At 57.4% G+C, this 16,166-nt stretch overlaps 7 protein-coding genes across 7 annotated transcripts; 4 read left to right on the top strand and 3 right to left on the bottom strand.

Moving 5' to 3' along the window:
* Positions 1 to 992: 992 nt before the first annotated feature.
* On the top strand, positions 993 to 1,823 carry VTJ04DRAFT_7277 (uncharacterized protein; the record flags this gene model as incomplete). Its single annotated transcript, XM_069365586.1, has 1 exon — positions 993 to 1,823. The coding sequence occupies one exon, from the start codon at positions 993 to 995 to the stop codon at positions 1,821 to 1,823; it is 831 nt and encodes a 276-aa protein (XP_069216606.1).
* A 768-nt stretch (positions 1,824 to 2,591) lies between these two features.
* VTJ04DRAFT_7276 (uncharacterized protein) lies at positions 2,592 to 3,770 on the top strand (the record flags this gene model as incomplete). The annotated part of the gene is made up of 2 exons (XM_069365585.1): positions 2,592 to 2,731; positions 2,804 to 3,770. 2 exons carry the CDS (start codon positions 2,592 to 2,594, stop codon positions 3,768 to 3,770), a joined length of 1,107 nt encoding a protein of 368 aa, XP_069216605.1.
* A 97-nt stretch (positions 3,771 to 3,867) lies between these two features.
* On the bottom strand, positions 3,868 to 6,030 carry VTJ04DRAFT_7275 (uncharacterized protein; the record flags this gene model as incomplete). Its single annotated transcript, XM_069365584.1, has 7 exons — positions 3,868 to 3,965; positions 4,202 to 4,462; positions 4,652 to 4,802; positions 4,866 to 5,381; positions 5,438 to 5,561; positions 5,612 to 5,801; positions 5,856 to 6,030. 7 exons carry the CDS (start codon positions 6,028 to 6,030, stop codon positions 3,868 to 3,870), a joined length of 1,515 nt encoding a protein of 504 aa, XP_069216604.1.
* A 906-nt stretch (positions 6,031 to 6,936) lies between these two features.
* Positions 6,937 to 9,106, top strand: VTJ04DRAFT_7274 (uncharacterized protein; the record flags this gene model as incomplete). The annotated part of the gene is made up of 2 exons (XM_069365583.1): positions 6,937 to 6,994; positions 7,047 to 9,106. 2 exons carry the CDS (start codon positions 6,937 to 6,939, stop codon positions 9,104 to 9,106), a joined length of 2,118 nt encoding a protein of 705 aa, XP_069216603.1.
* Positions 9,107 to 9,355: 249 nt separating this feature from the next.
* Positions 9,356 to 11,671, bottom strand: VTJ04DRAFT_7273 (uncharacterized protein; the record flags this gene model as incomplete). Its single annotated transcript, XM_069365582.1, has 1 exon — positions 9,356 to 11,671. One exon carries the CDS (start codon positions 11,669 to 11,671, stop codon positions 9,356 to 9,358), a length of 2,316 nt encoding a protein of 771 aa, XP_069216602.1.
* A 532-nt stretch (positions 11,672 to 12,203) lies between these two features.
* Positions 12,204 to 13,088, bottom strand: VTJ04DRAFT_7272 (uncharacterized protein; the record flags this gene model as incomplete). Its single annotated transcript, XM_069365581.1, has 1 exon — positions 12,204 to 13,088. One exon carries the CDS (start codon positions 13,086 to 13,088, stop codon positions 12,204 to 12,206), a length of 885 nt encoding a protein of 294 aa, XP_069216601.1.
* A 674-nt stretch (positions 13,089 to 13,762) lies between these two features.
* On the top strand, positions 13,763 to 15,806 carry VTJ04DRAFT_7271 (uncharacterized protein; the record flags this gene model as incomplete). Its single annotated transcript, XM_069365580.1, has 6 exons — positions 13,763 to 13,982; positions 14,066 to 14,246; positions 14,299 to 14,568; positions 14,626 to 14,765; positions 14,844 to 15,030; positions 15,089 to 15,806. The coding sequence occupies 6 exons, from the start codon at positions 13,763 to 13,765 to the stop codon at positions 15,804 to 15,806; spliced, it is 1,716 nt and encodes a 571-aa protein (XP_069216600.1).
* Between the last annotated feature and the right edge of the window lie 360 nt (positions 15,807 to 16,166).

Raw genomic sequence — 16,166 nt, 5'->3', positions numbered from 1 at the left:
GTTGAGGGAAGAAGAGGAGTCAAGTCGGAGGAAGTGGAAGCCGATGACCATCTGACAGATACCCTGAAGTATCAGGTATCTGGACACTCCTTCGAGTTGAAGGACGTGGCAGCAACTATAACACTGACATCATTTTGTTGCGTGTTGATTCCATTTGTTGTCATACTCCACCCACGCAGGTATCGTCGTACTTCAGTCTCAATGCCCTCGTCCCAACTTGTCTCCTTGCTTTTTCCAAGGCATGTGCTTTGCTGTCTTCAAGTAGACTGCCACTCGGTGAACAGTCGTAGACAGGTCTGCGTGTTCCATTCCTCATTGTACGTCCGACTTGTCACAATATGACTTTGCAACCGGGCATCACTTACCAAACCCGGCATGCGTTCTTGAATGACGTTATAACTCACCTCATCAGCATAACCAACACCGACTCCGATCACGGCTAGTTAAGGCATTGTAAACCCCGACGTGTTTGGTTCACAACCCATTCACAGAATGCCTTGAAGATGTCCAAGCTCGTGAGAAGGCTGTCAAACCGACTTCCAGCTTCCATTACCTCTCGCCTACCTCGGCAGGTTGTCTCTCATCATGCTCATTGCGATCCTGAGGACAACCATGAACCTGGAGAGTCGCCAGAAAGACACGGCTGTCAAGATTCCAGAAACAGGCCACTGTCGTCAGATCATGAACCCAAGCCTGCAACTGAGACCTTGGAGCCGGAAGTCAAAGTTATATGCACTCATGCTGGGTCCTTACACCTCCAGCCGCACATGGAAAAGTGGACACATCATTCGCACAGCAGTAAGCGAGAGGATATCGTTGAACGCAGGTTCTCCGACACTCTTCGCCATTTGTTGACTGACCAGCGGTCCCCTAGCCGCGATGGGACCGTGGACCAACAACCAAAGGGGGACCTTACCACTCCATACCTTGGGATACTTCAAAACGCCAATAGCTCACACTTTCAACTGCCTGACGCCCTCCGATTCCGCATCATGAAACACTTAATACTCCTGAGCCACAGCCGACCCAAAACCATCCGCCTGAACAACGAAGTCTTCCTCCGCGGTACCTGTCGGCACATCGCCATCGGCGCTATGACAACCAAAGTCTCAGATTGGTTCGAAAACCTCGAGCGCGCCCTCTCATCTATACAGCCCTACACATCCGTCTGCTGGGGGATGCGCGCTGACATCCTCACCGCCTTCTTCCTCCTGCGCAATTTCCACGTGGTCTTCTCCCCCTTCGTGGGCCGCGAATCCCAGCCGGCCGCGACCAAATACCTCGACCGCTACGGCCCGCTCATGGCTTCTGTTACCATCGAAGTCGACATGACCAAGCTCTGCGGCGGCGCGCGGCCTGAGGCAGCGCGTTTCGATCCGCGCCCGATCCTCTTCCGAATGAGGAAGCTGGTGGAAGGATTTGTTGACGTCCAGTTCGCACATCGCGGTCCGAGGACCAGGATGGAGAACCTGCGCGTAGTGGTGATCAGGAACTCGTGCTTCGGAGCAGCAAGGAGGGCAGGGCAGTATATCACGCCGGATGCGCACGTTGAGTATGTCCTCGCGCCGATCAAGGCGTTGGGACATCACGTGGGTAGGCTGTCGTTGTTTGGGACGTCGGTTGGAATCGCGTCGGACATCCTCGGGAGCTTTCAGCAGGCGACATTGGAAGAGGATGCTGAGGCGAAGCAAGCAAGTCCTTTGATGGAGGCTAAAGGGGCAGGGAGGCGCTCGAAGAACACACAGGAGAAACCGAAAGAGACGGAGCGAGATCTGGTCAGCCAGGCTGTCCAGATGGCATCTAGTGCTTGCTACAGCGGATGACAAGTATCGAAGGGACAATGCGAAGAGTTACACTCATGACCAAGTCAACGACAAATCCCATGCTTGCCACCATGGACTTTTGAGACGGGGTATTTCACTATTAGTGCGAGGATGCTAATGCTAACACGACAGAGTTTTATTTCTTAGTCCTCCACACCAGAAAACTCGGATAATAGCTCGGTTAGAGATAGTCGATCGTCTCCTGACGTCCTGGTATGCGGATGTTTCCAGGCCGAAGCTACATCCGGCCTCGCATGCAAGTCTCAGAGGCTAAGATCGAAGACTATCGATTTGTCTCTTCTGGTATGACTCCCAGGTGCAGTCAAATACTGTCTAGAACGTCTCTACGTAAAAATCACCTTTGGACAGGTGGGCGGTTTGATGGCGACGATGATCGCTACCAGATCCCCGGCTTCTTGTCCCGGCTACTAAGGGATCAATTCATAACGCGACCCCATGCGACTGGCCCTCACCCGCGGCAAAATACAACGACCCATCCGAATCGAAGCACGATGCCGCTTTTCCAAATTTCTTGCCGTCTATCGCTGCAGTCGGCGAGCACCATCATGAACGAGATAGCAAAAATGGGCTAGGAAAAAGAGGGGAAGCACCGACAGCCTGGGTCTCTCCCGTCGACACATAATAAACTCTGTGAGGAACCCGGTTTGCACGGCTTGGCTGGTTGAGCTTGTTTCCTCCCCAGATGAGCCCTCGCCGTGGCCATCCCTGAGCTTCACTGTGGCACGTTTGTCCGTGGCTAGATTCAAGATGCTGCCAGCGGTGCTCCTGCTTCTCGCCAGCGGCCTGTCCGCTGCTGCGGCTTTGCAAGTCAGTGTGGACGGCCAATGCGGCGGTGAATTTACATGTGTCGGCTCAACCTTTGGCGATTGCTGCTCCCCTCATGGTTGGTAAGTACCTGAGAGAGCAAAACACACATATCCGAAGCTATCTTCGAGCTCCTTACTGACCATGAGACCCAGGTGTGGAAGTTCGCCAGACCACTGCGGTGCTGGATGTAATCCGGACTATGGCAACTGCTGGGGAAGCTCGTCCCCAGTGGCAACCTCGACTAAGCCATCTATCACGGCCAGCCCAAGCAGCGATAGCTGCCCCAACACCGGGACGGTCCTCGTGACAGAGACCGTCAGGCAAACTCTGACTCAAATTCTCACCAGCCTCGTCAGGTCAACGACCACTGTCACCAGCGTGGTCCGCTCCACCAGCATGGTCCTCGCTAGTTCAGCCACCACCGCAACTGCCACCGTCACCGCGACCGCGACGAGGCAGACCACTGCCACGGTCACCACAACCGCGACATCGCTCGCCAGCTCCACCACCGTGGTGACCTCCACGTCGACCGTCACCTGGAACACGGCCGTCAACCAAACCGTAACCGTGACCAGCACCTCCCTCCTCTTCGAGACCTATACCACCACTCGGACCGTCGATGCCACCCGCACTCCTCCGCCACTGCACGTCACCTCGTGGCTTACCCTCACCCAAATCGTGACCACCACGTCAACCGCAACAGTCACCACCTCCATCCCCGTCACCACCACCTTGCAGCCAACTTGTCGTGACGTAACCCTCACCGCGACGCGGGTGACCACAACAGTCACCACGGCCACCGCCACCGCCGCGCCGAGCACTGTGACGCTCATCTCCGTCTCGCGCGTCACGGTGCCCGCGACCACGGTTACTCTGACCCAAACGGCGACGGCTACGCTGACGCGCACGGCCACGGCGACCGCGACAGTCACGCGCACGGCGACCACCACGGCAACCACCACCCGGTCGATTACGACGACGCAAACGGCGACGGTGACGCGCTTGCCGTGGGAGACGGGGACCGGCGGAGGGAATACCTTCACCATCTTCCCGACGGGCGGCGGGCCGATTGTGACGATTATTCCGGGGCCGATTAGGCCTGGGGAGGCGGGTGCGTAATTAGGGAGTGAGGTGACTGTTTGAGGGGGAGGGTTTTGGATGAGTTGAGAAGGGGGAATATGGATACTTGTATGGTAGTGGTTCAAATTAACTCCTTTCAGTTGACAAATATCCGGATTTGCTTGGAGCGTGCTTTGCTCAGATATTGACCTCCATTCCTTCTAATATCGGCGCCCTGGATGAGGAAGTAGGTACCTAGGTGATGCGTATTTATCTTGTGACGTTACCACAAGCAACATATTACGCCCCAGACTCCAACGCCTCTCTCACCCCCTCCACTCCCCCTTTCACACTCAACCCCTCCAACCCCCTCTTCCTAAGCAACGCTGTCACCAACCTCGATGCCTCACCATCATAACAAAGCACAACAACCTTCGTACTCTTCTTCTTTGCATCCTCAAGCAGCGCTGGCAACGAGAACGCCTCCTTACGGACTCTGTCTTGTCCATGGCCGGCCTGGGAGCTTGGGATATGTCCGTCCAACAGATCCTTCGCCGCGTTCCACACCGCATACACCCCTTCAGCATCACCGAAGAGGTCACCCTCCGCGATGCGCAGGCGTTCTTTGAGGTTGGGTAGTGGGGTGTTGATGGCGCGGGGGATGTGGGCTGCTCGGAAGGAGGCCGGATCACGGAGGTCAAGAATGAGAGTGTTGTTGACGTTCTGATTGGTAATGCCTCTCCGGGAATGGGCTGAACAGCATGCTTGTGTCATGGTTCCGGTTGTTTTCTCTTGTGAGTGTTCGTCTGGAGGGCTACGCCGACGTCTGAAGAGGCTATTGCTGCCAAGGCAGGGGAGGAAAGTAAACCGGCGGAGCCGAGATGTGGAGGACCTCGATCTGCCAACGGTTATAGACGACGATGTGCTGCTTGAAGATGGACAGGGTGCCACGCCCAGGTCGTTAACCTTCGCGTCAGGTAGCTGCTCCTTAGCCCCCGGCTTCGCACTGTCCGTCTGAAGAAGGCGCATTGCGGCGTCCTCCTCCAGGATCCAACGCTCGTCGTGCTTGTCTTGATCACACTTGAGCAGGATCTAAACGTGGAGTTACGTGAGTTAGTTGTCTGGAACTTAACAACAAGCGATCATGGAGCTCACCTCATTCTGAATCGCCGGAAACTCTTCCGGCCCCAGCTTCTGGAAGTACATCGACAGGTACTGGTACGGCAGATCGCTGCATGTGAAGACGCAAGACACCTCGCCCGTCCCCGGGTCCGCAAGACTCTTCAACTTCCCCATTTCCTTCATCCGGCCTAGATAATCCAGCAATCCCTTAAGTGCCTGACCAGACGACGGCCCAGCGATGATGCCCTCTCGAGAGAGACGCATGGACATGCGGAAAGACTCCACCGATGGCACATCCACAAAGGTATCGACGGTCTCGGTCCAGGGAAAGCCGCACGAGTTGAAGTTCTCATAGTGTCGTGGGCCAGGTGTCGGATCACCAAAGACATTGAACACGCCGAGGGTGTGGACGGATGGTTTTTTGGACTTGAGGTAGGACGCGGTGCCGGTGATACAGCCGCCTGTGCCAACAGGGGCACAGAAGAGGTTGATTTCCGGGAGTTGTTGGAGGATTTGCGGGCCGGTCCATTTTTCGTGGGCTTTCCAATTCTTTGGGGTGTTAGTTCATAGGGTGGGTTAGGAGGAGGAGGAGAGAGGGAACTCACATTGGCGTTGTCATATTGTCCCGGGTAGATGATATCTTCGCGCTTTTTTGCCAATCGTCTCAGTCTGCACATGATTCCTGTCGGGTCGGTGGGTTCCTGTTGGGCAAGCCCTCCATAGAGGTGACTGAGGGGTGTCAGCTTCCAGGCAGTGGAACGAGGAAGAGGCGCACGTACGGTGTGATTCCAAAGAAACGAAGCAGATTGAGCGACTCTGGTGGCTTCTTGTTGGTGACATATGCGTTGACATCCTCGTTGCCCCAGAGCACTCTTGCTAGGATGCCGAGAGACAGAACTGTCGATCCAGAGCTGGCCTCGACAATGGTCTTATCCCTCGCCTCGGGGAGGCCAAGGAGCATATTCAACGCTGTCCCCTCAGCATACTGCCGGCATCATCGAGCGGCCAGGGAGGACTACTAACCTGGCAATGCCTTCACATTCTGAGCAGGGAGATGGGTGAGCAACTTGGCGTAAATTCTCACACCATCCTGTCTGAACGGGTTCAAACGGTCTGGGATCTCGACGAGAGGCAGAGGGGGATTTTTGTCCGGGTCAAGGAAGTCGGCCACCGATGTTGGGCCGCGAAACACGTTCATATTCATGGCAGGAGGAGAGAAAAGAGTCACTGAGATGGGCTTCAAAGAGAGAGGGACGGTTAGGATGGGATCAACTACGATGAGATCTTTGCAGATTCCGGCCTCCTTGGTTCCCTCCTAATCCTTAAATCGGCCCCTTCAACCCTACATACCCCCCCTTAAACCTTGCACCTCTCTGCTGGCAGGTTACCTCTCAGGGCCAAATTCCTAGACACGAACCTGCGCGCTTACTAGATGCTCCGTATCCGTCCCGGCGTTAATCCGGAGAAGAAACGCACCCCGTCCCAGACCCAGACGTATCTCACGGTGACGGTAGAAAGACAGTACGTATTGCGTAGGCGCCGTCTTCGTTAATGCCAAGTTGTCCGGATGTTGAGTGACCACAATACGTGCTCGAATCCTCTCACTCGAATTGTAACGGCAACCAGAATCCAAGACCACATGACGTGGGGGTGTGGTTTCGGTATTTGGTGCTGGGGTAGGTAGAAGGGTTCTGAAGGGGTAGGGCAGTGCCGATCCATAACTTTCCCCATGGCGTCGATGAGCAAGTTGAGCAAGTTTTTTGTCTGGTGTTCTCGCTGCCAGCCATCCAAGACGTCCAAGACGGGGTGCGGTCCGGCCAGCGTTGCATCACGACGGAGACACAGCAGGGAGGACTTTGACACCCATGCAATGTTTGGGGCTCGTAACGATCTGGGGAAATGCGGTGGGACTCATCTGGAGTACGGAGTATTGTTTACGTTTGCAGATGTCCTCTGAAGACATACGCCTTTCTTCTGCGCTGACACTAGGTGGCGAGCCGAAGTGGCCCCCCTTTTAACGGTCGAATACAGCCGGTCCAGTCACCCAAACGGTGTTCCAACTCAACCATCCAAACCGCACTGTTCTTCAGTTACACACCTTGCAATGAGCTCAGGAAAGACCAACGGTTGGGTGGTGCGTCTAGGACGCACCCAGACTCCAAGTAAGAAGCTTCAGATATTGTCCGTTCAGGGCATCAACTGACGATTATCCAGTCCTCCTTCGTTTCCTGTGGACAGTTCCTCCAGGGCCACAACAAAGCCATTGGGCCCTAGACTTGGATGTTGTAGCTCCCAACCTGGCTCTTGGCGGCGACAATGTTGTCATCCAGCTTGACGAGGAAAACCTCACGGAGGAACAGAGGGCCCTGTTCTTCACGGACCTCCCCGCTGCTCTCTCTGCACCCACCGCCAACGACAAGAACAGCTCTCCCATCCTTGTACGACTGCTGTTCACTTCTGTCGCCGGCACAGTCATCCGCTCCGACTTCCTCTCGTGCCGTCTGACGGGGAGTCCCTTCATCTACGCCGTCCGGAGCTTTCTCTCGCCGCTCCAAGCCGTCACTCCCACGGCTATTCCCGATCAAGATGCCCAGCCACGGAACGCTTCCTCCCTGCTTGACCTCCTGAGCACTTCCATCGGCGGCATTATCGCCCACCCCGCCGCTGCCTCCCAATCACCACCACCTCTTCCCTCCGAAGACACCGCCCTCCCTCTGACCACCACCACTCTCTCCACCGCCCTCACCAACGACCTCACGTACCGCCTCTCCATCCCCTGGACCGTCCCCCCGGACACCCCGCACCCCCCCGTCCGGCGGCGCATCTTCTGGATCCAAGGCCGCGCGCACATCACCGCGTCGCTGCAATTTTACGCCGCGGCGCGCGCCATGGGGATCGCCCTCGTGGTGTGCGACGTGCCGGGCCACTGGATGGAATCCGACGACCCGGCGCAGAATCCGTGGTCTCAGTATCGCGAGGCGTTTGTGCCGATGAACATTGACGCGGACGACGGGCTCGTGGACAGGATCGTTAATGCCGTACGGGCGTACCCAGAGCCTGTGCACGGCGTTGTGTCGATCAGTGATGTGAGGCTGGCGCCGGTGGCGCGGGCGTGCGAGATTTTGGGGCTGCCGACGGAGAGGAGCGAGGCGTATTTTGTCGCGGGGGATAAGGCGAGGACGAGGAGGCTGGAGGAGGAGGGGTTGGGGATCAAAGATGAGAAGAGTTATTTCTTGGAGGATGCGGGACAGTTGGAGGCGTTCTTGGAGGAAAATAAGGGCAAGATCAAGTTCCCGCGCATTGTCAAGCCTTGCACGGGGTGGAACAGCGATTGCGTCGCGAAGGTGAGGAACGAGGAGGAGCTGCGCGCGGCGGTAATCCGGGCGGCGGAGCGGCATGCCCGTTCGGCAAAGAAAGACACATCCGTCATCATTGAGCCATACGTCCCCGGTCCGGAGGTGGATGCGAACTTTGTCATCCTCGACGGGGAGCCGTTGTTCTGCGACATCACGGACGACTTCCCCTGTCCGGGAGACTTCGTGCCGGACCAAGCCGCCGGGGAGGAGAGCAAGAAGGCCACGCTCGCGGCCAACTTTATGGAAACCCTGATGGACGTGCCTACGGCGCTGCCGCCGGATGAGCAGCGAGTCATGCGCGAGTCGCTGTGCAGGAGCATTGCCCGGGCGGGATTCAAGTCGGGCATCTTCCATTGCGAGGCTCGCGTCAAGAATTCGCGCATGGAATACCGGCCACGCGGCGACAACGGGCTTATGGATCTACTGGACCAGGAAAAGCCTCTGGAGGGGCTCACCCCGTCGTGCTATCTCCACGAGATCAACGCCCGCACGCCGGGCTACATCAACTGCGTGGCCGCCCACCTCGCCCACGGCGTCGATTACTACGCCATCCGGCTGCTGCTGGCTCTCGGAGAAGAGGGCAAGGAGCGGATCCGGGCACTGGCGCAGCCGTTTGCAGGAAGCAAGCCCCAGTATACGCTGGGAATCGCCGTGCTTCCGCCGAAGCGGTCAGGCATCATGGCCAGCGAGGACGCGGTGGGTGAGTTCCTCACCGCAAACCCGGACCTGGCCAAGCATGTCGTCTTCTACCAGACGGTCAAGCAGCGCGGCGAGGTCGTGCAGGGGCCGGACTCGGCCGAGCTGTGGTGTGTGGGATATGCCATTGTGGCGTCGAGGAGGGGCAGGAAGGAGTGTTTGGAACTGGCGGAGGAGGCGAGGAGGAGGTTTGACTACAAGCTGATGGAAGACTTCCAGTAGGGAGTATGATCACGCACTTTGACCGCTAGACATAGCATGCAATAGAGTTTCACAACGCGGAATTACGGTCCGAGAAGAGATTCGAGCCATAAGCAGGAAGTTAATGTTGAACTTGGGACAACAAAAGTCTGGGACGAGCGAATTGCAAGTATTGATCCAGAGAGACTGAGGTGAATGTACCCCCTAATTACATCTGTCGACCTTAATATCACCCCTCTCCTCAACCACCACATCTCGGGTATCTCTCAACTACCACCCAAACGCCTCATCCACAAACACATACGTCCTGGTAAGCAACTCACTCCTCGCAAGCTGAACCACCTTCGCCCTCACCTGGTCCGCCATCTCCGGCGGTCCGCACACGACAATACCCACCGGTTTGTCCTCCTCCTCGGGTTTCCTAACCAGCGCGCGACGGAGAATCCCTTCAATATCCAACCGCTGTCCAACCGACGTCTCCACCTCGACTTGCAAGCCGCTGTTCTTCACCTGCTCCAGCGCCGGGGAAATCTCCGCCAGCAACCCCTCCCGTCTCACGCCCCAGTACAGTCTTGACGGCAGCTTCACGTTGCGGATGTAGGACAGAACGCCGGTGATACCCACGCCGCCGGCAATGTAGACAACGTCAGAGCAGCGCGACAGCGAACAGCCCGCGTAGCCAGAGTGCTCGTAAGGACCGTCAATGAACACTCCCAGGCGCAGGACACCGCCGGGGATGGACGCAGCCTTCTTAGCCAGGCGAGCCGTCATGCCGTTGCGAACGCGCGCGAGGAAGACAGTCTTGCCCTGAGCCGGAGTCTCGGTCACCGCGGCGCTGGTCTGCTTCTCGCTTCCCTCGCCGGATTGTTTCTCCTTGCCCTCGCTATCCGATGCTGTCGTCGAGGCCCCTTGCGTCTGAGGAGTAACAAACGCCACCGAGAAGGGATGCGACTCCCACACCCTCCATCCCAACGTCGGGAAAGTCAAGTACGCCACACCACCCGCCTGATCCGGGAGGGTCTTGCGCCCAGACACCTCAATAACGACATACTCATCCTCCGTATCCCTGACGATCCTCACCTCCGCGGTCCTCCACCCCCTCCACGCAACCCTGAGCACGCGCAGCACCCGCTCGGCACCCCACACACCACCAGCAATGTACGCCCAAATCTCATACCCCCAGTTATGTGTGTAGCAGTACCAGATGTGGTAGTAATACCCGACCAGGAACAGCACCGCCAGCACAACGTGCATGCCCAAGAACAGCTCGTATACCTTTTGCCGGACCACCAGCAGCGACGCCGGCACGATGGCGCAGGCGGCTACCGTCGCCACGATGCCCCAGACCCAGTAGTCGCGTGCCAGCTCGGCGGCGTAGTTGCCGTACGTCTTGTAGTAATCCAGCAGCATGACCGAGTGCAGCGCCGCGAGGAAGATGCCCCAGTACGCGAGCCAGCGGTGCAAGAGCAGGTACGTGGCATGGGTCCAGTCAGCGACAATGAGCAAGGGGTTGTTGCGCGCCGCGAAGAGGAAGGCCGCCGCCACATTGCCCATGGCCATAACGCCGGCGCGGTTGCCGATGATGCTGAGAGTTTGCTCGGCGAGGGAGCCGAAGGTGGATTGCGGGTGGTGGTGCACGTAGGGGGCCAGGAGGAAGATGAGGTTCAAGATGCTGATGAGGAAGATGTACAGCGCCTGGCCGCGCGTGGGCATGGTGCCGAGGTTGAACAGCGGCACGCGGTGGTGGGTGCCCATAAACGGCGGGTGGATCAGGGCGGATTGGATCGCGCTGAAGAGCTTGCTGTGCGCGATCTGCGGGATGAATCGGATCAGGGAGAGCGGGATGGGCAGGAAAATCGCGATGAAGAAGACAACCAGCGTGTACGTCGAGTGGCCGACCTCGTTGTACTCAAAGTCGTACATGCCGCTGTACTGCAGCTGCCAGTCCTGCGGGAGGATGAAGCTGGTCTGGTTCAGCGGCTGCTTGGCCTTGATGTGCGGCAGGGCGCTGGTGACGTTGGGGCCCGAAGGCGTGATGACGAAGCCGGTCCCCGCGCGCCGGACAAGACCCCGGCGGGACTTGTGATGGTGGTGGCCGTCGCCGCCATGCTGGCTGTGGTCGCGAGTACCGCCGAGCTCGTCAAAGGCCTTCTGCTCATCGGCCCGGGCGGCGGCGAGGGCTTCACGGTAGGACACCGCGGGGACGTAGGCGTAGTTGCCGAGGGTGCCGGTGCCCAGGTGAGAAGCCCAGTAGTCCTCGATCACATCCAGGGGTGGATTATCGCTGATGGGGCAGTAGTTGTCGATGCACAGCGCCATGGTGCGCAAGAAGGCATCGTCACGGACGAAGCAGTCCGGCGGCGTCGAGACGGGGTTGTGAGCGGTGCCATGGTTGACGCTGCTGTCCTCAGGGGTGCATGAGAGCTTGCAGTTCTTGACCACGCCGCGGCAGGCGAAGGCGCAGGTCGGGTGGTAGAGGGTCTTGCCGTAGCCGATGAAGCCGGTGCCGTCGCCGAAGACGCCGGGGATGTGGAGCAAGAGAGCGACGAGAGCTCCGGCGGAGAGCCGCCCAGGTGTGAGCTTCATCCTGCACCCTTCTTCTCCGAGAATCTTCAGGTAGTCGGTCTACTATGAGGCGAACAAGAGCCGATGCAATGGAACATGAAGTCTCCGCAGGAAACACGGGACGGTTCACGGAGCGAAGGGAGTCTGAGGACCTCGGAGGGTTATGAAGATGAGGACCCCATCAGGATCACAGGAGCTGAAACCAGCGCGTGGGATGAGCTGAAGTGGTGTTGAGCAAGTTAAGAGCAGGTTTTTGCATAACCCCAAAATTCCATGCTGTCAACAAGAGCCCAGTCCCACGGTCCAGAAGAGGAAGAATAGCTCGGTCATACATGTTCCGCCAGGGGTAGTATGCCCAGTCGGTCCCGCTCCCGGCAAGAGGATCCGGAGGCTCTGGCGGCCTGCAGTGTAGTATTGGCATCTAAAGAGACACTTGCGTGCATATGCCAAGAGGCCGTCAAGGCGGAGGTTTAGCTAAGGTGATGATGACGATCATCATGAATGTTGTAGTATGGACAATGTCATGATTCAGGTTCTTTTCCACCTCCTCCTATTACGCATCCTCCTCCCTCCCATCTCGCCTGCAAATAATCTCAGTACAAACCAGCAATCTCCACGCGTCATCCGCCTCAATGAACCGCCGCATATTGTTCCTCAACACCTCCACCTGCTCCTCCGAGTATCCAAATTTGGCCGCCGCCCGTCGGTACTGCGACGTTTCGTCATCCAGCATGTCCAGCATCGCCTTAGCGTACAGATACCTCTCGTGGCGGGTGATGTTGCTGAGCACGCTGGCCGACGCCGTGATCTGGTCCCTCCGGAACCCGACCTCGAGGGCTTTACTCAGCAGCTTGCGGCCCGTCTGCGTGTCGAGCCCGTTCATCTCGTAGATGCGCGCCTGGAGCTCCGCGCTCTCGGGCAACGGCGGCCACAGCAGCTGCGACGCCGTGTCGCCCTCGCGGCAGGCCACGATGCCTCCGTCCGGCCGTGCGAGCCGCTTCATCATGCGCAGCACCTCGATGTTGTTGGGGATGCAGATCAGCGTCGTGTGGTCGTGCACGACGTCGAAGCCGGTCGCCAGCTCGTCCGCAGTCAGAAACGACGCGGGCTCGAGAACGTTGCCTACGCGGAACTCAACGCGAGTGCCCGGGGCGTACGTTGGGATCATGGCCTGCGCCCGCGCGATGGCTTCAGCGCCGAGGTCGACGCCCACGATCTTGGCCTGGGGGAATCGCCGGGCCAGGTCCAGGGTGATGCTGCCCGGTCCGCAGCCGACGTCGAGCAGGGAAAAGGTCGGAGGGAGGGACTCGAGCGTCGGCAGCAGGTAGCCCAAGCATGTGGCTGCGTTGCGCAGCTCGAATGCCTTGAGCGTGTCCTCCTTGTATCCGATGTGATAGTCTTGCTTTGGTTGGCCGGTCATGATGGCTGACTTGTCCATGTTGGCGCTAATGGCGTCGGTAGCTCATACGATATCATGCGGCCAAAGCCGGGCCATCTAGTGTATTGGCCAGCCATCTGCGCGTCTGGCATGAAGCTATTCATACTGCCTGTCAACCCCCTGTCTCTGAATGGATTCGAAGGTGAGCAAGATTCATTATGGACATGGGAGAACTACCGGTATCCCTTCCCAGTTTCCATGCAGAGTTACCGTCGCTCTGGTCCCGCATTGCGGGGGCGGGTCGGCTCTTGGTGAGCAAGTTGCAAGGGGGAAACCAGCGCATGAGCACATTTGCGCGGGATTCAGTGTGGAGTGAGAGGTGTTGTCTTGGATGCTTGGCAAACTCTCACCCCCCTAGAACCCCCTTGAACCCGACACCTCCTCCAGACTGCCAGGTCAAACCGCCGTTGCTCACCGACTAAGGAACGGGTCAACACAGTACTACGTCGTAGGGTGCTACGTAGTAGTTGTAATTGTAAGAGTTCGTCATGGCCACGTTGTGTGTAAGTTGTCGTGGTCGCGAGTCGGTAATGGATGCAGTTGATGATGGGGTCCTCTACATGGCTGCCAGGTCAGGTACCTACCTACCTTAGTATACACTGTCTTACCCGGAAGCCACAAGAACAATGTAGTGCACTCTTGCGATCCAATAACCTTGACACAGACGAGTTGAGATGGGTGCTATCGTCAGGGACCAGGAAAAGGCCGAGAGCTCCGGTCAGAAGACTGCCCCGAGAAACAGCTCAGACGGCGAAGTTCTGCCTCGAGACGCCACCGACGAAGACTTGCAGTCTCTGCCGCGAGTCGTCGACAAAGTACCGCTGGCGGCGTGGGCTGCAGCGTTGATAGGGGCCGCTGAAAGATTCAGCTATTATTCCATCATTTCAATATGGCGTAAGTGCCCGTGCTGGCTGGCTTCTGACCCAGTGATCAAAGCTCAGTCATGATGTTCAACCACAACTAACATGGCACGACAGAAAACTACATGCAACATGAGCGAGACTTCCACGCCGTCCCTGGAGCCCTTGGACTCGGCCAGTCTACGGCCACGTCCATCTCCAACGCCTTCTTTGTCTTCATGTTTCTGACGCCCATGGCGTTTGGTATCGCGTCAGATGTCTGGCTCGGTCGTTACAACACGCTGCTGCTTGGTTTCTGGTGAGGTATTTCAGCACCATATGTCCTAGGTGATCCGTTCTAACAGCGGCAGCTTGTTAATATGTGGCTCGTCCGTCATGTTTGTGACGGCGCTGCCGGCTTTGCTGGATCGCGGTGCCGGCATTCCGGGGCTTGCCGTCTCCATGCTCTTCATCGGTCTGGGGGTTGGCTGTGTCAAGTCAACCATATCTCCGTTCATAGGTGACCAGTATCCTCAGGGTAAACCTCGAGTGATCCAAAGGGACGGTCAGCTCGTGGTGGTTGATGGATCCAGGACAATCCAGTTCTTGTACAATGCGTTTTATTGGTATGTGGCCGGGCGGTGTGCCCCTGATTCAACAAACACAGAGCAGAGTGTTGATTGACGTTTTGCATGTAGGTTCACCAATATTGCCTCCTTGTCATCGATTCCGGCCACCTTCTTGGAGCGAGAGTTTGACTTTTGGACGGCCTACTTGATGGCTGCCGTGTCTCTCGTCCTCTGCCTTGTGTCTCTGGTCTTGATGAAGCCAAACTTTGGTAAGAACCACATTACCTGAACTATCCAACTGGTGCTGGCACATTCGTACTCATGCAAATGTTGTGACATCTTCTTAGTCAAGGTGATCCCGCAGCAAAATATCCTCCCCAAGGCATTCCGCGTCCTAGTCCTCGCCGCACGCAACGGCTTCAAGATCGACCATGCAAAGCCCGAGTACCAAATGGCCACCCACAACCACCACGTCCCATGGGATGATGCCTTTGTTGATGAGTTGAAACGAGGCCTGATAGCTTGCCGCGTTATGTAAATATTCCTCACAAACCTTTGTCTTGTCACTCAACTAATAACAATTGACGGACAGCTTCTCCTTCGCCTTCTTCTACCTCTCCATCACGCAAATGTACAACAACCTCATCTCGCAAGCCTCGCAGATGAACCTGCACGGCGTGCCCAACGACATGATCCAAGCCATGGCCGGCGTGGCCTGCGTCGCCTTCGGCCCTCCCGTGCAAGCGCTCTACAGCTGGCTTGCCCGCCGACGAATCCGCTTCGGCCCCATCGCTCGCATCACCACCGCCTTCATCCTCTGTTCCGTGGGCATGGCCTACGCCGCCGGCCTTCAGCGCCTCATCTACGCGACCGGGCCTTGCTACGATCGGCCTTTGGCATGCGACTATCGACCTGAGCAGCAGTCAGACCAAACCCCATCTGGGGACGGGACGGTGGCCGCCATCCCACCGAACGATGTCAACGTCTGGCTGCAGTTGCCAGTGTACGTGATCCTGGCGATAGCAGAAATCTTTGGCCTCGTGACGGCCAGCGAGTACGCGTACGAGAAGGCGCCGCGTGGGATGCGTAGCATCGTGCAAGCCACGGTGCAGCTGAGCGCGTGTCTTGGAGCGCTGCTCGGGATGGCTATCAGTCCGGCTGCCAAGGATCCGTATTTGGTGGCCCTGTATGCGGCACTCGCGGGGGCCATGGGGTTGTGTGCGGTGGTGTTCTGGGCGGTGTTCCGGAAGTATGATCGCGTGGATGATCAGTTGAATCAATTGGGAAGTGAAAGGAGAGAGGGGCAATAGAAGTGAAACGGACTGACGAATAGCGGCAATACGAGAGTGTTCTCTACGAGGACGTGTGAGGAATGGAACGATTCAAGCAGATGGTCCTGTACATGGAGAGAATAGAGTCCTTGCGGCCTTGAATATATCCGTGAACACTATCCAAGGCAGCCAATATACGCCCTGCGTACGTACCTTAATTGTCTATCTTGTCCTCGTGCAGGTCTCGCTCATTTCACTGAAGTCCAACAACATTCAGGTAGGTAAGCTTCCTCGGTCCCCAATGTGTCTCCAGAGATTCCTAGAGATACTCACACCGAGACACCGGGCTTCGGACAAATTTGGTTGAGTTATCAGACAACCAAGGAACAACCTCTTCCA

The sequence above is a fragment of the Mycothermus thermophilus genome (genome assembly GCF_041956435.1).
Source record: "Mycothermus thermophilus strain CBS 625.91 unplaced genomic scaffold VTJ04scaffold_5, whole genome shotgun sequence".
Classification (NCBI taxonomy): Eukaryota; Fungi; Ascomycota; class Sordariomycetes; order Sordariales; family Chaetomiaceae; genus Mycothermus; species Mycothermus thermophilus.
Note: the sequence above shows the minus strand (reverse complement) of the source record. Positions and strands in the feature narration are given on the sequence as shown.